Source organism: Harpia harpyja, chromosome 12 (genome assembly GCF_026419915.1).
Source record: "Harpia harpyja isolate bHarHar1 chromosome 12, bHarHar1 primary haplotype, whole genome shotgun sequence".
NCBI lineage: Eukaryota > Metazoa > Chordata > Aves > Accipitriformes > Accipitridae > Harpia > Harpia harpyja.
The window spans coordinates 3196568-3222299 of record NC_068951.1 but is presented as its reverse complement, the minus strand read 5'-3'; the positions used below and the strand labels follow the sequence as shown (position 1 = coordinate 3222299).

The 25732-nt window shown below is 38.3% G+C and overlaps 1 protein-coding gene across 12 annotated transcripts in view; it reads right to left on the bottom strand.

Annotated features, from left to right (window-relative positions):
* Window positions 1-24318, bottom strand: part of BCAS3 (BCAS3 microtubule associated cell migration factor) — a 374723-nt gene extending 350405 nt beyond the window's left edge. For 4 of the 12 annotated variants that reach the window (XM_052803649.1, XM_052803640.1, XM_052803650.1 and 1 more), the window contains exons 1-6: window positions 23426-23627; window positions 21870-21957; window positions 18998-19052; window positions 16949-17024; window positions 14925-15031; window positions 5099-5180 (exon numbers count right to left, since the gene is read on the bottom strand). In XM_052803649.1, coding sequence (XP_052659609.1) covers window positions 5099-5180; window positions 14925-15031; window positions 16949-17024; window positions 18998-19052; window positions 21870-21940 — 391 coding nt within the window. In that variant the 5' untranslated portion in view covers window positions 21941-21957; window positions 23426-23627. Of the gene's footprint in view, window positions 1-5098; window positions 5181-14924; window positions 15032-16948; window positions 17025-18997; window positions 19053-21869; window positions 21958-23336; window positions 23357-23425; window positions 23629-24092 lie in introns of those variants that run through there. The other 8 variants (XM_052803648.1, XM_052803647.1, XM_052803651.1 and 5 more) reach the window with 6 other exon arrangements.
* Between the last annotated feature and the right edge of the window lie 1414 nt (window positions 24319-25732).

The window sequence follows — 25732 nt, the reverse complement described above, 5'->3', positions numbered from 1 at the left end:
TCTAACATGGTAAAAGTTTAAGGTGTACTTGTCTAAAGCATTGATGTGATATGGCCAGAATTGAAATGGTGGCATACAGGTCAGCCTGCACAGCTTCAAAGAAAATAGTATTTTAAAATGTCGTGCTCCAAAATTCTTCCCTATAATAGCTATAAAAGGCTTACTTGCTACGCTTGAGAATTCTGTTCTGTAATTTCTATAATCCATGCACATTAACATTCATTATACCATAACAACCCACATAACAGTTACAAAACACCAAAACTTAAATGCACACCTGCATGACCCACTTACACCAATCCAAATCTAGCTACCAACTGCTACTGCTTGTTCAGCTTGTAGGGCTAGGTCCTCTGTTATACATACTATGCAATTATTTTGGCTTTCAAGGACTTAAAACCACTAAGCCACCCAAGTGGTTGAATACAAAACTCACATCTGCCTTCCTTTAGAGAGCAACCTAAGTATTATAGTTCTTTTAAGTATACCTGCACAGAAAGCCGAGTCAGCTTTTGAGGTTCTAATTTTATTTTACCAACATCAAAGATAGAAGCAGTAGAGTACAGAGATAAATCTGCTGCAAATTTTAAACTTTCAACAGTTTTAGAGTTTCAAGTACAAAACTATTCTGTGACCCGATTAATTTTAGCTTTTCATGTTAATTCTAGTTTTCAACCATTCATCCATAAGGTTCCTTTGGTTCATAGTTGTTTTAAACATAGTACGTCTGATTTCTTTATTTCCTTTCTTACTTTTTTTTTTCCTTATCAGTCAATTTGACTAAGCAGTCAAATTCATTGAGAGATGTGGGACTATTATATCATCTTTTCTGCAAGCAGCATAATCTAGAAAATGGCAATAAATTAATTCAGTTCACTGGAGGAATTTATTTTCATAATGCTGAGACATGGAAATAGGTTTTACAGACAATGACTGATCTAAACTTCAACACACAAGCCTGTCATCATGTACCCTTTAACCATGAATTACCACACACAATGCTATTCCTGCAGCTTTTCCTAGTTTCTTGATTGACTTTTAAACTATGCAAGCCTGCCTTAATAAATGGGATAGCACAAGGCAGAAAGCAGGTATTTGGCCAGGGCTTTATAAAATGACCTGGGATAAGTAATGAAAAATGGGAGACTGTAGCACTAACTCACTTCAGAAAGCAGCAGTATTCTGATTTTGCAGGAAAAGAATAGCAAAGCTATCTGAAGTAAATGTTTTATTTCCTTAGCACTGATTTCAGAAGTATATATGCAACAGGCCTCAAAATGAAGTCAAAACACAACAAATTTTTAAAAATACTAGAGAGTTCTGAATCTCTTTTATTAGTGACTTCATAGGTTAAAGAACATACAACTACTACAGAAAACATAAATAAGTAAAATTTTAATGTTTCTATAAATATCATGGAAATGCTAATTAAAAAAGAAAAAGCACAAGACAAATGTAGGAATATCCAAGACTGAATACTTAATAATATACAGAAGTCAAACTCAGCATCATTTCAATTCTACAAGTAAGTATTCATGCGGTCAGTTACCTCAGAAAAATGAAGAAAGCATCATCTAGAGGAAGTGGTAAAAAATTAGAAAACATGTTGAACAAACAATATGAAGAATTAGGTTAGCATGGCTAAATAGAGCCATTAGGTATTGTGTGAGAGGAAACCCAATATGGAGTAACTTGAGTAGTAGTGAGGACATCACAAATTTGAATCATATAGAACGGAGGAGGAAGGCGTTAATATACCCTGATTTTTGCTTGGTTCTCTCACTATCATTAACTACAATGATGTTACCAATGGTAGTTTCCTCTTCACAGAAAATGGTAGCTAAATTTAACTGCCAGAGTTCCAGCTTTGTTTTGTATCTACCACGTAATATGTTCTCCCTTCTAATAATCACAAAGTCTCATCAGCTTGTCTTCAAACACATCTTTGCATGCTTGTTTTATCTGAAGACACAGAAAAATCCAGAGCCCAGCAAACCAGGCACCTGTATACATACAAGTAAGTATCAATCACAGCATACAGATTTGAAAGCGAAGAGCTAGGCAAGTTAAGAAGCCGTGCCAACCAGATGGCTCAGCAGATAACGCAGCATGTGGCACGCAAAGTGCCAGGACTTAGTATTCTTATTTCTAAGACTGACAGTGTCCAGAGATGTTCTCATATTCTGAATATTAGCTATGCAACTTTAACTCCTTTCTTAAGCCTGAAATTTGGTCACAGTGTAAACCTTCAATCTCCAAAAAGGCCATTTATACTGCAAGCTCTGGAAAACAATCAAAGCCACATCTACTGTTGACGGCAACAGTAGGTATTCTCTGCCCACTGAGAGAAGTTAATGCCTACATTTGTCAGTGTTATTTACAGAAATTTCTCAATTGTTTATGGACATCTTAGCCAGGCTGCAGACCAACCCTGCCATGGACACAGAGACATCAAAGTGCGGCAGTGCTGGGCCAGGTCAGGTCTTGCCTGGTTTGTTAGCTCAGACAAAACCCCGCACGAACATTGCGGTATAGCTGCCAGGTCAGAACAGTTCCAGGAGCCATTTAACTGCTCAAGCATGGCACAGAGCCTGAACTAATAAACCTCATCAGATCTGAGTTGGCAGCATGCAAGGCCAGCTCCAGATACTGCACCACGTTCCTGCTACTAGGACCACTTATAACCTGCTAAATCAGATTTGAGGAGGTCTCCTTTGCAATAAGCCTGCATGAAATAAGCCTGTATGAAATAACTCTTTTGAAACAATACTTTACTATGCTATGAAGCACATGATGCAGCAGAGGATCTAACATCAAAGGACTATAGTATTTTAACAAAATAGTTGACAAACTATTAAGTTCTGCTACTGTAAAGTCACCTAGTTAAAACCATGAGCTTTCCTTTCACACCTGGGAATGAGCTTCTTATCACAAACTAAGATCTGCTTCTAGGAACGTGCCAAATCCATCCACCAAGAGAGTCCTATTTTCAATAATTCCCTTTTTACAGCTTTACAGTAAAATAGTGTTTGAGCCTACTGATGGTAATCAGCTTCTCCTTTACAAATTCCTTTTATTTTGTTCAGAATCATTAAAGCTCATGTGTTAGTTATCTAAGGCCTCTTATTACAGCTTTACTTTTATCTGATTCCAGATACTGGTCAATGATACATTCATGTACTTTTAATCAAAGATTTATTTAAACCAAGCCATGTAAAAAGAGACCAAAACATGTTTTTAAAAGGTTTGGCTTAATTTAATATGAGCTAATTTGAATAGTTTTCTAATGTAACAACTATCATTGTCAGATGCTAAATATATGCAATTTAGAGACAGAAACCCAGTAACTGCTTGAAGGAGTTCATAAGCAGTGTAACTTTCTAGATTAAAAAATCAGAAAGCACTATTTTGCTCTCAGAAAAAACAGAACTTATAGGTTCTTCAATTAATTTACTTCATTTTTATTTACACTCTTTCTCCTTTTTTTTTTCCCCTTTGAGAGAGGAAGGGGCATAGATATCCATTACTTAATGACACACGTAACAGCAAAAAACCATAGCTCATCAGGAATTATGCAGTGTTCCCAAAAAACAGAAGGTACAACATGCTTCTCTATTACTTTGCTCAGGAAATCACTGCAACAATATACAATATGTCCATTAAACTTTTAACTTTCTTCATTTACTTTCTTTGAAACACTCAAAATTATTATAATTTACTATTTTTGTAATAATTTAAACAATTAGACTTTAGGCTATATTTTTTGAGTTCACTAATTAACTCATAATATACTACTAAAATTTGTAATCCAGCATGATCCTAAAAAACCTTGGCCATACTAGAAGTACATTCTTTTCATCCATGAAGTAAAACATGGCAACCAATTTAAGCCAGAAATACTACTCAACAGCTGTACAGAATAGCTTGCCTAGTTGAAGTTACAGGGAGAGTGGATAAGCAAAACGTTGCTGAAACCAAAAATGAGCCAGGACACCATCAAATCTGAGGCCTTTAAGAAGTCTACAATTAGATTTTGTGTTTAGATTGAACAGTGCCATTTTTTTAAAAGGGATTTGCTTGTTTATGCATAGTTGCTCAAATTTTGCAGCAAGCTCTTCCAGGGGGTTAACTCAGAATTTCTGAAACAATCCTGCTAAACAAACTAAGCAGCTTGTCTTAGAACCTGATAAAACAGTATTTAAGCAGTAAAAGAGAAAAGGTGCCTATTGGCACTCAAGGGATCATGATAAAAGTTCAGCCACTAAAAAGGTCAAACTGTTTGAATACATTTTACATAAAATAAGCAGAAGAGGAACAAATTAGAAGCTACTACCACCCCAAAAGACAAATTCCATTGTCTTGTTACTTTTACTGGAGTGGAAAAGCAGCCTTTTTTAAAAACCTCATAAAAAGCTGCAATTGCTAAACTTAATGCATGCACTAATAGACTAGATAATTTCACAGTTTAGAAAATACTTTCTATTTTCTTCATAAATAAAATATTTTAATAATCAAAAAAGGACATTTTCTCTTTGTACAAACTGTATTACTTAGACCAACTACTTCTTGCATTATCTTACTTGCATTGTTTCAGTTTCACCTGCTGAATGGGTAACCAAAACCTTCTAAAGAGTTGAAGAGTTTAGAAGGGCATCATATTATGAATAGACTTTACAATGTACTATAACAGGAGTTTTTAATAAACGTTGATAATTTCTAGATCTACTGCTATCAGCCACTGCCTTACCATAAAAAATAATTTCAATATTATTTTATAGCAACAAAATATTGATAATAAATATTCCTAAATAGAATTGTTAACATCTCCATACTGATCTCTGAGCACAGATATACCTAGATATCCTCTGAACTACAAAGGAAGCAGCACCAAAGCTAAAATCTGAAGATGAAAGTGGAGAAAGCACTGGATCATAGAGTAGAAAGCAAAATCAAGTAAATAATACTTATAGAAAGCTATTATGAAGGTAACAGTTTAAAATGAATGGAAAAATCTACATATCAGGTTGTAGCAATGATTTGGACAAAGATCTGTAAAAAAAGTTATGCTTAATTATGAGCCATATAAATATATACTTACTGATTTGTGGAGCCGGTAAAATCCGTGCAGCTCGAACTGGACCATGACGGACAGAAAAGAGTTCCTGAGCTTCACCACTGATCTGCAAAACATATGGATTATGAACATACAATGTAAAAAATATATATACAATTATAAATATATATATATTTAGTAGGTAAGAACATAGGTAGAAAGACATTGTACGAAAGATAGGTAAGAAAGTAAGTTGGTAAGATACTGCCTTTCTAACCAACCATCCACAATTTCTCTAAATTAGAATATCTTAGAAGTCTTGAATAACACAAACTATAGCAACAAAGATGGCCTGCCTCTAGCAATGCGTGCCTTAGACTGCCTGAATGAGATACTAGCACTATATTAATAATGACTATACATGTTTTAAAAGAAACAAGACTTGAAAGTTGACTGCTGACTAAAATTAACAAAAACTGTAGGAATCTGGAACACAAGCATTTATTCTACACAGTGCTTGTTTCAAAGAAAAATGCTAACTAACCAATGATCAAGAGCGGCAACTGTCGGTGGTAAAAGATCAGAGAATTTGATATATTTGTCCATTCAACAGTCTCAAGGTGTGAAAATTATGTTTAAAAAAAGGGGGTCAAACTAATTAAGTTTGTCACTAATGGCAATCTTGACAAGATTAAACCAGAAGCAGTTAAGAAGAATTTCCAGACTTCCTGTAAATGGTCAGTCAGAATGCATTTTCATAACTGCCTGGTAATGGATCCGATACGGAATGTCAAACTTCAGGAAAATGGCAAACATTATGAAGCTCATTTCCAAATAACCAACAACTTAAAACAGATGTAATAAGACTAAGAACATAGCCAACATGTTGGCATAAAGTTTTGCCAAACGAGCAGTTTACAATATCAAAAGTGAACACAATTTGGAACAAGGTTCTTATGAATCAATAAACTATAAATCCAAGTTAGCTTTTTGAAATGTCATTTTATAGTTGTTCTCATTTCTTTCTGCACTTCAGATCACACATTCAAAAAGTTAAAATACTACTACCGTTTGACCAACAAATCGTAAGTATAGCACTTCAGACTCTTAGCTTACTTCCAATCTTAACCCAGAGCCTCATTATTTATTATCACTGCTTTAGATAATGTGCCCAGAATGAAACCTAACCCACTGAAGCACAAGTCTGTCATAAGATTATTTTGAAAACACCATTTGTTACAGAGGTAGCCCATCATTCTGTACACAGCAAGTAAACACAGAATGTAGAGAACTACTGCTTTTCCATATTACGCCTGGAATAACATTCAAGCTACACAAATTTGGGGAAAATAACTTTCTTAGCCATTTTAGTTTTGCAGACAGCTACCAGCTCCACACTGGTATGAATCAACATTACTGTTAATGATGCGATTAGAATTATTCCTGATGGACACAACAGTTTTAAAACTGTAATCAATATGAGAATTAATCCCTTAGTCTACCCTGTTCTTATTTTATTAGGCAGATGTTCCAATCATAGCAGATTCTCCTCTTCCAGCTAGCAGCATCATCTGAACAACATACAACATTGCTGTACTCCAGCTTTTGCAAAACAGGTTTAATTCTCCCTCACGGACAGCTAGAGGCCTCTGCTCTGAAGAGCTTGCTGACCAGATTCTATTCAAGACAAAAGAATGATGATCAGAAATCAACTCAATAAAGGTTTGCCAATTGTTTTTAACAGGTCATGAGTTTGGAGGACAGTGTGGAAAAAAAAAAAAAAGCACATACATAACATCTGCATCCAGAAGACACAACCTGGAAAAAACTAGAGCGCAGCTAAGAAGAAAGTGAGAAAAATTTCTACTCTCTCTCTTTCTTTAAAGAGATGAAAAAAGATGAAGACAGTAGCACGTTTTCTATCCATCGGAACACACCAGCTCTATGAAAAGGGAAAGGAGGAAACAGAGAAGAAGAAAAATATAAGGCTTTGGAACTATTATTATTGGCAATTAAAGATTTTTTCCCCCAAAATCATGAAAATACCGTTTCACATGTGTATGCACATCAATGGCTATGAATGAAAACAAGAGGGAAAAGAACTAGCATAACAAAAGTATGGAAGAAGTGATTCACATAAAATAAGCCAACCCAATTTAGTCACCTCCTCCTACATTTTAACTATGCCAGCACATCAGCTCTAACTCCAATCTACTTCAAATAAAGTTATAGTCCCAAAAGTAAGATACACTAAGAAGGCCAAACCTTCTTAACGCAGTTTCTGCTCTTAAATATACTGAACTCCAGAGAGCATGTTTATTTAGCCTGTGATGCCAAGACCTGGTAGAGTTTAAAGCTGAGATTTTCAAAGAAAAGCCTAAAATGTACAAAGACAAATGAAGTTTATTTGTACTTTAGCACCTAACATGAAAATCCCAGCCCAGGTCTTTTCACACATATAATGCTTTTACTTTTTAGTAGTTATTTAAAAGGTTATTTGAAAGATAACTATTTCATCATTTCGTACTGTGGGGAAATTACAGAAAGAAAGGTTGAATGGACTAACCAAAGCCACAGGATCTGACAGTAACAAAGACGAGATTATAGGTAGTTAGCTCCTGTTTTGAGACCTCTGTAATGTTTAATACTGTAGTGCAACAGGTCCTTTCCTCTCAGACCATGTAGGACTTTTTTTTTCCCCAGGAAAGGAGAAACTTTGTAGAACTAAGAAAAAAAGCAAGTAAATGTTTAGATGACTTCAGCCATCTGTACTGCTCACGTACTTAGCAGTTGCTGACTCCTGGGAGCCAAGAAGGAGCAAATTTTAAGACATACCCCCATTGTAGGTTTTGTAATGAAAATACAAGATGCCACCCAACCACTGGCATCTCACTTGTAAAGAAAAAGCCAAATTCAGTGAAAGGCACAAAGAAGTTTACAAAAAATCTGGACGTGATGCTACAACATGGATCAAATTAAAACACTAATACTTAACCTACCACAGCTCCATAAAATAACAGTTTTCTCAAGGGATTTTTTTTTTTTTAGTTGTATGTCCTTAACTGTTCTATAGAAACAGGAAATCATAGAAGGCATTGGACTTTGTTGTATGCCATGAATTAGTAAGAGCTTGGTTGTTCTTCTGGCTTGCTTGGCATTGAAAAATGCATTAGGGCTTTAAAGTTCAAGATTTTCTTTGACTTATAAATAACTTTTTTAAACACTACCACCAGTAGAAGCTTCTGCTGTTTGCAGCCTTGTAAAAATCTGAGTTAACTGTGGTTAATCAGAATCATGCTAATGCCCTCTGTTTACCTATATAAAACATAAAATTTTATTACCATTGCTGAGGCCATATGTATCAATTTTGACTGAAAGCACCATCTTCAGGGTAGAGAGATTATATAGTCTGATCTTCCTGCCAGTTCAGGCCTTATCTCACTCCTGAGACAGCCAACACAGACAGCCAATCTTTTCTGTGAATGGGACACTTATTCCTCTAGGAACTAAAGTGGGACAAGGAACTACATTTAACAGAAGCCCAGCCCCATCGCTAAATGGCTAACAACTTTGTCACTGCCAGTTTGGGTGAGATGTGGGCTGGCAAGTAAAAGGCTCCACATCCCATTACCAGTCCCTTGAGCTACAGAGTCTCATAAGCATAGACAAAATATAAATAGACTTCATGAACTGAAAACAGAGCTCTAAATTCTTCAGAAAGCACCTGTGAAGAAAGTAGGCTGTGGCTGCCATTTTGGATTTGATCCAGCTAAGTAGCAAGTCCCTGTGGCAGCTTTCAAAGCTCTTAAAAGTTTTTCTTTCCCATTCCAAAAGCCAAGAATATTTCCAAACAGGTTTCAAGAATTGAATATTAAGCTATAAAAGCAGCTTCAGGTACTCATTCTATGAAAGAGTGAATCCAAGATGACGGCTCCAAGCTGGTCTGATAGAATATTTCAGCTTTCCCAGCGCTTGGTATCAAACCACAAGCCCCAGACCTACGTGGAAGGCCGCAAGCAAAGAACATGCCGACTCAAAACCCGTCCCCCAGTCAAGTCTTCATCGCCCTCTTCCAATAATGACAGATTGAAAGAGGAAGAACAACTCTCTCCTCCACTTAGACATCTTGAGCTATGGCTTAAAATATGACAGACCAGAAATCTGGAGCACTGGTTAATTTTTGATGACAGAGCTTTATTGTTTGAGCATACCAGTTTGCACCCATAAAAAAAACAGAACAAAGGAAGTTTTGTTCACACTAAGGATAACTAATAGTTTCCAACCATAGAAAATGGTTTTCACATGGTAGAAGACACAAAAAAAAAAAAAAAAAAAAAAGAAAAAAAGTCAAACATACACCAAACTGAAACAAAACTGTGTTCAAAACTCAGTGCTTAAACTACTGTGCAACTATATAAAAGGAAACTGCTTGTATATTAAACTGTCACAGAGCACAGGGAAGATATCAAGAGGGGTTGTTGGGGTTTTTTTTAATATTCTGATACATGTTTTAAATATGATATAGAGATCATGATGTGATGTTATAATATGACAACAAGCAATTGACAGATACCACCACAAACTACTGTTTGATATTGGGTTAAAGACTACTACCAGTCCTCTTACAACTGAGAGAGCAAGGAAGGACTGTAAGTAAAAGGACAAATTTTATCACTTCAGTTTAGAAACTCAAACAGTCTGCTTTTTCATTCAAAACAAATCTCTGTAATTATCCAGAGATTGTAAGAATTTAGAAGGTCAAAGAATGTTACAGATGTCTACTCCAGTGACTGAATTAAGTATGAAATTGCACCTAGCATTTAAAATTATGACAATGCTAATTGAATTTAAAAAACAATGAAAGCTTAGAAATGGTTTTGGTTACAGTTTCCTCAACGTTCTCACTTTGTGATACATTTTGAGGAGCTTTAGCATGATCAGGCTGCAGGCTCCCTTACAAAATTCTCATTTGGGGGACAGTTCTGCATTGGTTTTAATCATTTCTACACAACGACAAGAACGCTGCAGACAATATTGGAAGCAGGTAGAATAAGGGTATTAACACCCTTCACGAGTCTTCATTTTAGCTTTGACTCCATCCAAGAATTGCTACCTGAAATGCCGTTTGGACTCTTCAGGTACCTCTCACCACAGTCTTTTCAAAGGCTGTTGCACATGCTTTTTTTTTTTTCTCCCCCCCCCCCCCCCCCCCAACTGGTGTTGGGTACGATATGAATAAAAAAACCTTCCAACAGTTCTGCGATCACTTAATGAGTGTAAAACCAGAAAATTTCTTACACACTGCTAGCATCTTCAGTGTAAAAAACCCAAAACCTCAGAAAATTATTTGCATAGATGTTTTGTAAAGTCCTTTGACATTTTTCAGGGTTACCAGGTCAGGTCATTACTATGTTTTTCCAAGTGGCTAATACAAGTCTTAACAGTGGTACCCTCCCTCTACCAGGAGGAGGTCTGGACAGAGGAAGGATTGCAGCTTACGATGTGGTAAGTGACTAGTCCTTTTCCCATCTCCAAAAGAGGAAAGAATTACAAAGGAGAAGGAATTACAAAGAAGACCACATTGAAACCCCAGCAGACAGGGCTTTTCATAAACAGTTGAGAAAACAAAATGGAACTGGCATGTCTGACTTACCATATACATCCATCTACACATCCACATACACACACCATCTGCTGTACAACTGCAGTTTTAACAACTTAAAAATAATAGCATTATTGACAGCAGCATTTAAAGAAATTTAAGGTCTGGCAGTGGAGAAATGGCAGTGTGTGATGCCATCCTTGTCCAATGAGTCCTCTGCATTCCAGAGGTCTCCAAATGGAAGTCACCTACCATATGGGCTGACACATCCCATCAGTCTGTGGCAGCGTCATTATACCACAGCCTTTAAGTATTTTTTTGTTAAATATACATCTCAGCTTGTTATTAAAAGTTCCTTTTGGTAGTTCCTACTTTATTCAACTCAAGCTTGATCATTCTTTTTTAATTTTAATATGAACCGTTAAATTAAGATGATTTTTCTACTTCTGAAACTTCCAGCATACAATGAAAAAAAAATTATCTGCCACAAAACCAGCCAACATGCATTTCCCTGAACAGGAACATCTAGAACAGATACTTGGAAACCACATCAGGCAGAAACCAGTTCCAATTGTATTTGAAACATGAAACTGGGAGCAAGGGAAAAACAAATTCCAAATAAAACATGAAACTACACTGCACAATTATCAAGTAGGAACCTCTAGTCGTACTTTTGTATACTCCCAGATTTCTCCCCACTTAGCGAGGCATATTTTAAGAACACTTTTAACCTTCCCACCCCCATTTCAAAACAAACATCAAAGAAAAGTCGTTTGGATGGACACCTTCCGCTTCTTATGCAATACAGATTTAGACGCTGCACTTCAAAACCCCAGCCGTTACTTCAGCACCCAGCAGTCCAAACATTATTTCAGTCCTTTGAAGCAGCCCTAATGGTATCTTCCATTTGCAAGTAACACTTCTGTAGTCAAAGATCTTACTCCAAGGAGATGTTAATGTGAAACCACTCAGACTGCAGAGAGACACACACTCCTGGAGGCAGACTGCGAAGGTGTTTAGAAGTCAATGTAACACCATTACAGAGAGTGTCAGCTTAGAACCTGTCATAAACACTTCATAATCACTCAGACACAAACTGAACTGCCTGCAACACATTACTTTATTAAGTGCTGAATAGAGGTTCAATTGTACAAATAAAAAGCACAATGCTACAGATAATAGCCTTACTGAGTAGATTTTCACATAAATGTCAAATTGCTGCTTTTTCAGATTTAAAGGTTTTTAAACTACAGAGATCCGCCTTTTTTTTTTTCTTAACTGGAATAACGTTGCTTAATTACAAGCTAAATACTCAGCAAGATCAAGAAGAAAGGTTTTTGTAATACCAAAGGACAGAAAAAAGTGTTACCAAATAAACGCTAAATATTAAGTCAGTCACATAAGTGCCAGATTTTATTTTATTTCACTCAGACTAAGTAAGCAAAAAAATAAGATGCAGAAACAACAACGTGGAAAAAAAGCAGGTTATGTTATCTCCAAATGTGTTGGATATAAAAATCCTGCTCTGAAAAGATATTTAAAATTGATGTTAAAGACTATCATTCTGAGAAACTCTCCAAGACTATCTTACTAACAAAGGAACCATTCTAACATTGAAATTATAACCAACAGATACAAATTGCACAGGTCGAAGCTGTACCTCCCTGGATGTGGTCTCAGAATTTCACAGAATATACAAATGAAGGGCTGACAAGGTGGTGCAATATCTCTACAGTTGACATTCTTAAGATGGATGGTAAAATATTTCCACATTTGGCATTTTTTCCATTTTACTGGACACGCCCCCCTCCCCCCCCATTAAAAATACCTCTGCAAAAAATGAACGACACTAAGAGAAACTGTGCTGCAATTTCATTTTTCTTATTTGTCCTAAAATATTAAATACTATTAAGATCTAGGAACTATGAAGAAGTGAAATAAAATGCTAAATACTATTAAGATCTAGGGATTATGAAGAAGTGAAATACAGCGGAGGGAAAAAAAGACAATGTGGCTGTATCATCCTACTGAAAAAGAAGGTAACATCAGGTATTCCGTGGCCTAACTTGTGGCTAATTAAGATGGGGGGGGGGGGGGGGGAGCGGGGATATTAAAAACCCCCACCCACAAACCCAAAGAAAACCCTTCTTTCCCAGTAGGAAACATGTATAAGCTACCTTGTACTACCTGGCTGACAGTATCAGTAAACAGACATAAACCAGGAAAAAAAAGTAGTTTAACTTGTCATTTTTTTAGTAATCTCCACCAAATTATTTCATGTTTACTGCAGTGTACCATGGGGTATGAGTTTAAATGCAGAACAGGTTACACCAAGGTAATCTGTTCACATAGCAAAGAACTGAAACTCCCTTTCATTCTTGCTTTCCTTGGATGTGTAGGATCCCATCCTAGACAGCATTTCTCAAGGGCATTGATACAGATAGCTCTGACAGAGACGGTCTTTCATTCAGACACAGAAAGTCACTTACAAGGGATGCGCAGAACTCTCACCTAACCACAAAGCAAGGGCATGTTACATACACGCACACACAGAGGAAAAAAACCAATCTCTGCTAGACACAGAGCTGCTCGTATCATAGAGTGGCCAGGACAAGTCCCATGTCAACACAACGTACTTTCATACTTTTTTCAGAAAACACACGTTCATTTGAATAGGAAGATTTCAGCATGATAAAGTAAGCTGTTTTATAAAAATTCTTTAGCCTAAGTCTATGTGACTACTCACAGCATCCTAACTAATTGATCAACTCGTGCTATAGCTTCTGGTACTGCTACAGTTGTAGTTCCTCTCTTAGCTCAGTATCTTAGTGACACCTAATGTTTGTTTTCTGTAATACACTTCGAAGAACAAAGCAAAGCCTTTCTGAACCACTTTAATAATCTGATTTGTACATTAATATAAAACTGATCAGTCTTCAAAATAACAAAAACTAATTACATACTAATTACATACCGTAAACCCATTCTTAGTATTCAAAGTCATTCCAGTGTAAAGGCAGATTAAAAAAAAAAAAAAGTAAAAAAAGAAAAAAAAAAAAAGAGTGGACAAGCTAGCTTTGCTATGTCATACACTCATACACATTTCTGCTCTAAAAAGATAAAAGATGTGTTTTGTTCCACTAAAAATAAAGCCATGAAAGTCAGAATTAGACAGTTTCTCAGGACATACAAGCAGATAAAGTTTCCTATATTTTGGTTAAAATGTTCCAAAGTTTTGGTTAAAGATCCTAAATTTTAGTAAAAAGTTACTAAATACTGAAATATAGTGAAGTATACTAGTTCTTACTGCATTTCTAATAAACCATCATTTAAATGCAAAGCTCAGCAGGTTTTTTTTCTTCCTCATCTCTAGCTAACAATATGCACTCAAGAGGGGAAAAGCCAGCTCTCCCACACTCCAGTGAAACTCAGTTTAACTTGACTTCCGGTGTACAAATTAACATTTTTTTTTATTATACTGTCTAAGCTACTGGTATATAAACACACGTCCTACATAGTTAACCATAAAGTAATAAAAAAACCCATACGTATTTCTAAAAACCCAATGTATTTTACAAAGGAAAAGAACTCCACCCTCTCTACATTATTTTGAAGGACAAGGTGTTATAAGCAATTTTTTTTTTTTAAGTTAAGAATTTTATGACCTACTGTATTAAACTTTATTCTATAGTTTCAAGAAATTTGGGGGAAATTCCCCAAATTAAGACCATGTGCTCATAAACCACTCTGAAACACAAACTGCAGGGTGTATGTATGACAGCATGAAATCAAACCCATATGCACCCATAGACTTTAATAAAATTAAAATTGCAAATCATGTACATGACAAACATTTGATTGTAAAATACTATTAATACGGTCATACTTGCATTCCTGGGACAAACAAATGCTTTTCATATTTTTCCAGCCTTATTCCTTCCTGTAGGTTAAAAAGATTTCTGTCTTTTCTGGGATACAAACTATTCCATAATGTCAAACACTACTCCCAATTTGACTCCGAAAATTTACTTAATAGAAGTAATTTGTAAAAAGCCTTCAAATCTGATGGTACACCAATTCAAGTGTTTGATCTATGCTCAGCATTAGTCTTAAGATAAGCATATTACATACAAACCATATGACATTGATGGTAAATGTTGGCTCTTTCCACTTGAAAAGCAAAAATGAAAAGTAAGGTATTAAAGTAATAACACAACATTACAAACAAAAAAGCCTCTGGCACAGAAGTGAAGTGAAATCCGTACTTACAGGTATGCTCCAGACTTGCATTCCATCACTGTATCCAATCATTAGCAGTAATGGTGGTTCATTCCCGGTGCTATGTATTTCATGAAACTCCATATTCCTTGATGTATCTAAATTGGGTTTAAATATCAAAGCCATTATTAACAGGTTAGGATCAGCTATGGCTGATGTCAGTTATACTAGATGGTATTTTCTCAATGCATGTTTCTGTTGTCATAAGTAAAGGCAAGCAAAGTGGTTTAAATTTTTATGCCGGAACAACACTGAAATATATTATTTTAGGAAAACAGTAGATTTGATAAGGTTTCACAGAGAGGCTAGAAAGCAATAAAATTTAAAATTATGGAGAAAAGTTTTCTGGATTGTGGATTGTCACTAAATACCCCAAAAACTTCTGTAATTCTTTCTCCAATGATTAATAAAACACGGCAAACTTTTCAAACAAAGAAAAATTTGCAAAGGACCAACAAAATAAACATTAACAAATACAGAAATTACAAATGCACAGACTGGTCAAAACTATTTCTAGATACTATATAATTAATCTTTACATCAACCTTACCAAAAGAAGAAAATCCCCAGGAAGAAAAGTGCTACAGGACATAATAATCACAAATATTAAGCTTTTCTTGAGTTAAGCCCTCTAGAACCACAGTTGCAACCATGACAGAATGAACAAAAGCTCACTGCAAGCATGTAAGCATCAACGGAAGAGAGGAAATACTTAGGATGGTAAAAGAGGATGTATTCAGGCCCAATCAGATCAGGCTGCATAAAAGTAAATTTAAACAGAATACGAACAATTCTGAAGAATATTCTAAAGACTTTTTGTTATACTACAGAAAAGAACCTAAAGAGGGAATGCCTGAGATTTTTTAAAAATGAATATATGAGGGAAAAAAAACCACAAGCAAACAAACCTTAGATAGCCTAAAGGTGGACATAATGCCATCTACAGGTTGATAGTTCTAAAACCCTTGAATTTATGAACTGCCAGCCTCTGTGCCATTTCAACAGCTGGAAAACATATAATCTTCCCTATTAACCTCTTAGAAAGGCTGAAAATTCCCCATCACAGCTCTGGCTACGGTTGCTATTACTTCATCTGAGACCAGAATGGCCTTTACCATAGAGCTCTAGACCGGAAAATAAGATGGCAGACAAGAAACAGCAATCCACTGAAAGACTTCAATCCAGTGTTCTCCAGAAGGCAGCTCCCTTAGTTCCCCAGCTACAAGAAGCACACATAGCACACACCACAAACAACTCCAAGATGTTCAATTAATTCAAGAAGTAACTACCTGATAGCACCTTTCAACCATTTCTCATTCAGTGCCTAACCTTCCCGATTCAAAAAAAGGTAACTAGGATAGACGGGTAAAACAGCTCAGATCTTAAGGGGCGAAATCTACTTGATACTCTTAGCAAAAGCTTTTAACAATCACCATTTTCTCTTAAAAAGGTTGGAGATCTGTTTTCTGCACTGTCAGTAGTCTTTGCTGATGATTTATTAAGATACACTGGAAGTGATAAGGTACATTTTAAGAATATTTTCAGACCTTGCTCTATTACTTCCCTGAAAGACATCATGGAATCTCCTGCTCATTTTACCTCACTGCTCCTCCTTTCTAGGTTACTCCAAATTCTATCACCCCACTGAAAATATATCTGGGACCTGGACTGGATTCATAGTTAGATAATATGGCTTTGAAATCAAACAGTTGATGAAATAAATTCAGTTCTCTGCTTTGTTTTCAACTACCTTAAGGAAAAAAAATGGATTTTTTTTTTTTGCCCCTCTTCCTAAGCAGGAGTTAGTTTGCCTTTAGATGAAGTCACAAGGCCTATTTGTTCTACGTGGTAGATACTGAATGGAAGTGCAGTTATTCACTTAATTTAGTCTGTCTAGAACAGGGAAATGAAATACTTAATTTTCAGTCAACAATGCTTACTGATAAAGCTGACTGAAATTATTGTACATGGACCAAAAAAATCACAAAAATAAGTGAGAGAAAATGAAGCCATACCATTTAAATCTGCGTTTTCAAATCTGACCCAAATGATCTTCTCCTTTTCTTCTGCTGGTGGGGTACCACTGTAGGCCTGGACAAAAAGCAAGAGGGTTAAAATAAGAAAGTTTAATACCGTTTTTTCTCCCTCTGTAGACCAGAGGAGGGAATGTAAGTTAGAAAAACAGATACATGTATCTTCTTGTCACCAGTATTCCTGTGAGGTTTTGTTTCAAACATGAATGGTTCCATGACCAACATACACCATACTAAATATAACTCAACAAGCATAACATCACTTACTGATGTAGAAATGACAAGACATATATAACAATAAGTCTGCTGGAGCAGGTTAGAAATGCCACATGACCTACAGTAATTTAGTCAAGCTAAAACACAGTGGCTTCTACAATCTTTAACTTTAGCAGTTGTACACTACTTCTAAAAGCAATGTTAGAGGTTCTCACGTGAGGCATTTTTACTTTTAAAATTCTCTTTAGTTCACTTAAAAGCTTTGTAAGCAAGACTGAGGAAAGAAGGAGGCCTTTAATACATAGTTAATTTTACTGACATGTTTTAGTTATATTTGTGACATCTTTTGTATAGCCATTTAAAAGAGAATAAAATGTCATTCCAGTAGAACAGATCCATGTTTCAGTTCTGTGTTCTACAGATTCCCATAAAAAGATGAAATACAAAAAGAAACTGTGAGGGAGACTTGCAGTGTTTCCAAATTGCAAGTTTTACAGTTCTCAGGAGAAACTGTGGTAGTAAGAACATGAGCTACAGTAGAAATACCATCACTTCCAAATGAATTATAACAAAATACTGTGCAGTATTTGGGATTAAATATGAAAAGAGCTTGTATAATCACATGCCAGAAAAACAATAACATGAACTAAAAATACAAATTTAAAAAATAAGTGTGGGTATTACTTTTCAAAACAAATCACATTCCATGCTTCCAAGGCAAACTGATTTGTAAAATAAAACACAGACTGTATCCTTTAACTACAGAGGAGAAAAAATAGGGGGGTGCATAGAATGCAGCAATCTTTTAAATGAAAGTTTGACTATTTTTAATTTTGGCCATGAGTCCAAAATGCATTTCACAAATTGGTATTAGTGAAGGGAAATTTTCTTATTATTATTGAGGAAATTAATGACTAAGAAATGAAGATAATCTTTCAAATAAGAACTAAGATAGTTTCCTGAGGCTACAGACAATTAGCTGCAATGCTCCTCCACTACAGACTACAGCCTCCCCAAAGAGTAACAAAACAAAATTAGTTCCCCTCTGCTACTGAGAGGCCCATGAGCAATATAGAAGCGACCGGTCCAGTCTCATGCTGCTGCTACCTACAAAAACTATGACCAAGAGCAGACATAAGCTTCATAGTTATTCTCCAGAGAGGAAGATCCCAGAAATGGGGGGGGGGGGGGGGGGAAATTAAAAAAGCAAAGCGAGGAATTCTGTTTTGCAAAACGCTGGAGAACAACAAGCTAGCCAGAGCTCCACAGCCCCACAGCAGCCAAGACATTCTGAGGCAAGTTAAGGAAACAAGATAAAAAAGAGAGAGTAAAGGAGGCAAAAGAAACTTTCTCCTTTTCAGCCAATGATAAAAGCTAAGGTGACAAAGAATGTCTACCAAGTTGTTCTAACACCAATCCAGCCAGGGTTCATACACAGGTTTCCAACGACAACCCAGAAAAAACATATTTGTAAGAGACGGAGCAAGAATTATGCCCAGCCTCTCCCCTCCCCAGCTATTTTATTGCCAAAATTGTCGTAGGAAAAGGCTGCAATCTTCTTCCTGCTATTTATATCGTAATGCTTCAGCTTCTATGTAGCTAAGACTTTCATTTTAATTATTACCTATAAGAGGAAATGTGTAGGCCCAATCTTCAGATGGTACGCAGTCTATGCTTTCAAAAACCTGGTCTCAAGATTCACATTCAAAAAACAAAAAAATTTGGCTTTTGTTTTTCAGTGGTATTTTGGTCCACCAGACACACACTTCAACTGCTTTGTACACCGAAAAAATAGTTTTAAAGATCTACACATACCTGTGGCACAACATCTTGAAGGAACGTAACAACGCTTTCCATATATGACTGTTCCCTTGAAAACAGAAGGAGAATTTTAACTACCACTGAAGTTCAGAAACAGGCATGAATATATTAAATAAGACATCTCACCGGAGAAAGCACGTACAATTTTTAGCGCAAAGGAAAATACTAAGTATGCAATGCAGTTACTTAATGTACTGCCAAACACTCTGACAATATAAATAGTGGCCTAAAACTCTGTAAAAAGCTAAGTGATACCTGTTTATGAAATAACTGCTTGGGGGAAAAGTATAAAATGTAACAGCCAAGAAATGACTCCATGTTCTCCACATCAGAGTGGCTGACTGAAGTAGAACAGGCATTTGGAAATTATTCTTCAGCATTTTTCTACTTGATTTGGCTATTACAACATGAAGATGAGGACTTAAGCTAAGGGCTGGAGCTCTCCTTGTGGGGCAAGTGAACTTTAAGATCTCATATGCATTATGTACAATGATGAAGTAAGTGGTAGCACCTGGGGGCAGGAGAGGTATTTTCAGGTAAGATTTTGTAGCTTGGGAAGCTTATTCCTTCTTGGAAGTTCATTAGCAGCAATGATTTAGAATAGTATATAGTGCAAGATACGTTTATTCTGGTAGATTTAAATTAATGCTTTCATTAGCTTAACCCTGCATGAGCAGCGAGTCTCTTGTGTAACTGCTGAGCAACATACAATGTGGGTTGACTATATTAGACAGATGGTGTTGAAACTATGCAAAAAGTTTGCGCCTTCTGTAATGAGTAATACCGAAACATGCTGGCAACAAGAACTATCTTCATAAAGTCTGAGACAATTTAAAAAACAGAATTAACTCTTTAGGTAACAGCTTTGGCAGCCCCCAAATTAATTTTCATATTGGTAGTAATTTTTCTTGTGCCAACTCAAGATTTCTAATAGCAACAAAGAAAAATCATAAACTAGGAAATCTAGACTTTTGATGTCCAAAGCCACATATACTTTATTCATGCTTTCTGAAACTGCTGTGTAAGATTCTTTTAATAGAAATTGGAGTGTTTAGTATTTAAGAATTAGGTACTCTGCCCTATACACAGCAATACAAAAGATACTTCAAGTCAAATACTGCCAACACCTGGATCAGCTTAACTGGTTGACTCCTCTCTGAAAACAAAGATAAAACTAAAACATAAAGTTTTAAAGGTTAGAAAGCTTATTCCAACTCATGAAAAAACTAGATTTTGTTCAGCAATCCAAGGATTACTGCATCAAATAAAGTTTGTGTTACTGCTTTAAGCTGAGGCCTTATAAATGAGCTGTGGTTTATAGTGCTGATTCTTCTTTGATTTATGTAGGTCACCAAAACTGTGTCTGTGTACCTTCAGAGCCCTTTATTACCTAGCAATAATACTTGTCTACAGGTATAGTATTAAATAAGGTGTTTGAAGTTCTCACGTGAATGCCTACCAGCAAGAGTCATACTGTCTTCATTTTTCAGCTCATGAAATGAGTACTTTTTTTTTTCGCCACCAGTACGTCTTGAAACAAAGTTGATGTTTAGCAAATGTTTTGCTCAGTATAGGTACTCTAAATGTCTCCTGAAGTTGAAAAACTTCCAAGAAGATATCTTTAAATTGCTTAAAAACAAGCAAAACAACAAAACCCACCCCAAAAAAAAAAATCTTCTGTTAGTAAGAATCAAGGAGTTTAACACAAGCAGCAGAATGCTGCTGCAGGCTACTCAACATACACAAACTCTCATCAAAAATACTGCAATTTTTGAGGTGAAAAGATATACCTCAAGAACAAGCCACCATATTTAATAAAACAAAAGAACAGATGATCTTATTCTTACAGTGTTTTTCTATTACTATTTGTTCAAAACTTACTTTGAAGAAAAGGTCATTACAAACAGAAATGCATTTGTTGAGGAATTCTGCAACCTAAAAAAAAAAGCTTATTCTACCACATGGCTGTAAGACAAACCTCTAACACAACTTTCTGTGTTACAATGATAGGTTTCTTGTGCTCCCTGGTAAAAATAAAGCTCATCTTGATGTCAAAATACACAACTGTCTCCAGTGACAAACTAATAGCCGCTGAAACTGATAGCACAAGTGAACATTTCAATACAGTGCCATTTCGCAGCAACAATTCAGCAGTATAAACATCCCCAAGAAAAACTGCTCCAAAAATCCTTTAACAAAGACAAGACCATAAATCTTCTAGACTCTTACTAAGCTCTTTTGCCATGAAAGCATCTTCATGTGAACACAATGAAAATAAGGATGCCCAAGCAAAAAAAAGGTCTCTTATGCACTCCGACTGGAGAGAGGTAGCTTCTTCCTTTGTTCTTGGTTTTGTTCTCTTAAGCGAAAAAAATTAGAATCCACAATTCTACTTACTGAAGACTTCTAATGACAGGCTTATATGTTTTACTATATCCACCCCTGTGACAAGGTATTATTAAAAAGAACAGCAAGAAATGAACATGCTACGCACGTTCCTTCTAGCCTAAGGAAGGAGTCTGCAGTCATTGACCTACAGCTAGTGTAGTGTTTGCACAGAAAACAAAATTGTGTAAACAAACAACAAAACATTGCAATATATTCATCTTTAAAACGTACAACTTTGAAGGTTTTGGTATATAAGTGAAAAGCAACGCATTTACAGAGACAGTTTGACCCACACAGTCCTAGGAGACAGGAATGCAACACCCATTTATTTTATTGGAAAATACTCAATGCAAAAAACCGCGTACTGTCAACACAAGCCCTCACAGCTGGCTTTGAAAGAAAATTCAGGCTAGGTTCTTCTTCTACAACAACATAAAAACCACTTCAAATAAGGGCTATTCTTCTAGAACATGCTTACGTGACAGCTTGTGGGCGAACCACCACTCCTCCAGTACATCGACTAGGGCGGCGTGGAGATTCTGTCGCCATTGTTTCTTTTCAGGTACCTGTGAGAAACACATTTCTTTTTAATAATAATTTGTATCAGGATTATTTATTACACCAGTTCTTGACATATTCTTCAGGATGATAAAGACCTCTTGAAGAAAGAAACTTAACTTATACAAACCTGTAAGGCACTATGCCCCTTTACAGCACTTTAAAAAAAAATACTAAAAAACCCCAACAAACAACTTCTTTTTTCAGTATCTCAATCACTACAGCTCCTGCAACGTATGTGAAAGCAAAAAAAACCCCACAGACCTGCATGATAAAGTGGAAAATTTTCTTCAAACTGTACATTAAAGATAGTGGTACAGGTACACAGTTATCATCAGCATTATGTACAACCATTATTTACCGATGAGCTGTTGTCTTAGAAAATAATTATATAAAAATAATGTACAATCACAATTGCAGTGTACTGTACTCTTGAAAATCTGTAATGGGTTACATTGAAGCTAACATAAAAAGCGTGATGGAACACATTCTACTTTTTTTATGTCAGCTTTTTGTGCCATCTTCAAGTTTTTCTTCACACTTCTGTTCTTCCGTGGGAAAATTAAGCATAACATTCCTAAAGGCAAAAAACACTTGAGGAGCATCACAGATCCCAGCCACCTCTTCACTTCGCCATTCAGCTGCTCCATTGTCACACACCCCCTGCCCCGCCCCAAACCACGAACCAGTACATAAAGCGACAGAAAAAGCCAAATCCCCAATGTGGTATCGGTTATCAGCATCACTTCACGTTTGGGCGGTCTTTGTAAGGGCCGTCTCATTACGCGAGGCAAGGATAAACACTTAGCCCCATAGAAATTAATAACAAAACGTTCAGCAGTACAACCGAAGTTTGACACGCACGCCAACCAACCTTAAAAGAAAAAAATAGCACGTAAAGGGTAAAATATCCCTTCATACTGTGCCTTAATCCAGCGGGACACCTGCGCCAGCCGGTGCTCGTTGCCCGCCCCTCAGCCGTGAGTGCTGTCACCTGCACCACAGCCCCGAGCCCCTCAGAAGTTGTAACACCGGGGCTCTGCCGTGCGGGAACCCTCCCACAGGCGGGAACACCGGCCCCACAGAGGACCGCGGCCGGAAAAACCCCGGGGCACCCTCAACCACCCGCTGTTGAGCAACTTAAGAACGAAACGCTCCAACCAGACCGGCCTCTCCGGGAATCAGGCCGCGGCCAGCCGCGACCCGCCGGACGCCCCTCTCCGCACACCTCAGACTCCCTCAGGACTCCCTCAGGCCCCCGCCCTGCCCGCCGCCCGCCCTCCCTCCCTCAGCGCCCCGGCCCCTGCCCGGCCTCACATCCCCACACTCGCCCTCAGAGCCGGCCACGGCGCTCCCCCACAGCCCGGGCCCGCCCCACAGCCCTCACCCAGCTCTCCCGGCCCCGGTCTCGGCCTGCGGGCGCCGGTCCCGTCCCCGCCGGCGGCGGCCGCCCCGTTCCCCCCCCCCCCCCCTCACCTGCCGCCCTCTCCCCTCAGCCCGGCTCCTCACTGACAGTGTTTGGGACCCCCACGGGGAATGACACCCAGCGCACCGCGCGCTGCTAGCCAATCAGAAGGTTCCGAAGGCGGGCTGCTCCTCGCTGCCGGCCAACCCCCCGCCCCGCTTGTCCAGCAGTGGGCGGGGCGCCGGGAGGAGACGGAGAGGGCGGCTGCGCCCTAAGCTCGGTTGAGGCGGTTGGGCTGCCCCCACCCGCGGCTTTGTTTACATCGGGATCTCGCGAGAGCCGCCGGCGCCAGTCCCGCGCACGTGGGCGGAGGCGGGGCCGTGCGTCACGCGCCGCGCCGCCCATTGGCGGGGAGGGCCGCCCCGCCCCCGCGAAGCGGTGGCGGAGTGTTTACCTGCCGCGCGGCCCTGCCCGGTGACGCGGCGGCGGGCTCTGAGGGGAGGGGGAGGGGGGCGGCGGGCGTCCGCCTCTCGCCCGGGGGAGGAAAGGTTTGGCCGCGGCGAGGGGAGGTGAGCGGGGCGAAGGGAGAGGTCTGGGCCCCGCTGCCCTCGGTGCTTGGCGGGGGAGGCGGCGGTAGAACGGCGGCGGAGGGTGAGGGGGGGCCTGGGGGTCGAGGGTACCCCTCAGCAGGTAGGGCGGGAGCCTCAGGAGGAGCGTCTCCCTGCCAGGAGAGCTTACCGCCAACGGCTCCTGAGAGGATTTCTTCAGAGTTCGGGTTTTTTGGCAGCGCTGTCGCAAGCAGAGGGATGTTTACAGGTGTCCGCGCAGATTCCTGAGGGTGACGCAGTTCTCTGTAGCTGAGTAACCGCCTTGGTAGGCAGCTGTTCACACCCCGGTCAGGTTTCCCAGTCAGGGGGCCTGGGCCCCTGGCTCGCCGTTCCACGCAGCGGGCACCTCAATGTCAGAATCGGGCGACCTGTTCTGAGAATCTACCCCGACTTCCGTAACCGCAAGCCATAACGTACGCATCAAAAAAATACGGTTGCCAAAGGGCGTCGCGCAGCACGCTTCTTCACCAAGTACCTCTCGGGGAAGAGTAACCATTCTTCGTTCCTCTTGCCCTGAAGAAGATTTCAAACAATGGCTTCTCAACGGTTAAGCTGCCCCACAGAGTTGTCCTCTGGGGAAAAAAAAAAAGTAGCGCTAGAAGCTTTTTTTTTTAATTTTTGGAAAGTGCAACAGGGTGATGCAAGTCGTATGATTTCAGTATCTTCTTGATGATGCAGAACTGTGGTTTTGCACATATTTGTGCTTTATTTCACAAGAAAAAAAAGTTGGTGTAACTCAGACTTGATTTTACCAAAAGGAGAGCGTGTTCACACATCAGCTGTAAATTCCCACACTTCTCTATCTCAGCTTTGATAATTAATTTCAGAGAAGTCAAATGATATGTAGGTGGGCAAAGTATACACAAGAGTAAACTGCTGGCAGTTTGTATCGGCAAGTAAGTTTATGTCTACTGTAGAGGAGCTTTGAATGTTTAATGCTTACCATCATTCAACAGCTTTCCCAGGAAAAACTGTAGGTTTTGTTTGGTTTATTAAGAAGTGAAAAAAGCTGCTGCCTGCCCCTCCAGCTGGAGGAGCCCAAGTCTAGAACTGGTGTGAGGAAATGTGGCAGAACAAGGCACTCATTTATGAACGCAGCAGAATTGGATGAGAATTTAAATACTGCTTCTATGTAGAGAAAAAAACCTGAGGAAATTGCTGTTGTCTCTTTGCTTTTACATACACACACTATAAGCAGCAATACAGATACTCATCTAACTAACATGTTACACTTGCATCTTTACTGTGAGCATCTTAAAAGGTGGAATGTCACAAGGTTAAATTGAAAATAGACAATTACTATCTTAGTTTGGTGCAAAGATTGCTGCTAGCTAAGTATATAAAGCTGCTGTTAGCTTCTATACACTTCCCCCCCAGCCCATATATGGTTTCTAATGTCAACATCACTTATCCCAAAACTTCATTGTTAACTCTTAAGTTACATCCCATATACACAGAAATAAATTCTTGGAGGATCCAGTTTGGACAGGCCATTACTTTCATCTTGTAAGACAGTGCTGTATTCACAGGATGGATGAAAAAGAATTGCACATTTTCAGAAAGCATACAATTCCCCCTAGGATTCCTGCAACCATGGTAACATACATAGATAGCAGGCCTGATTTCAACCCATGTTTTATTGTTCCAGCAGTAAAGAATTAGAGTCTATAAATACCACCCTAACCATTGGAATAAAATACTGGCCTTTACTTCCCTATTAAAGAAATGCAGGTTATGTATTGCTGCAGTTTAACAAACATTTGTATAAAG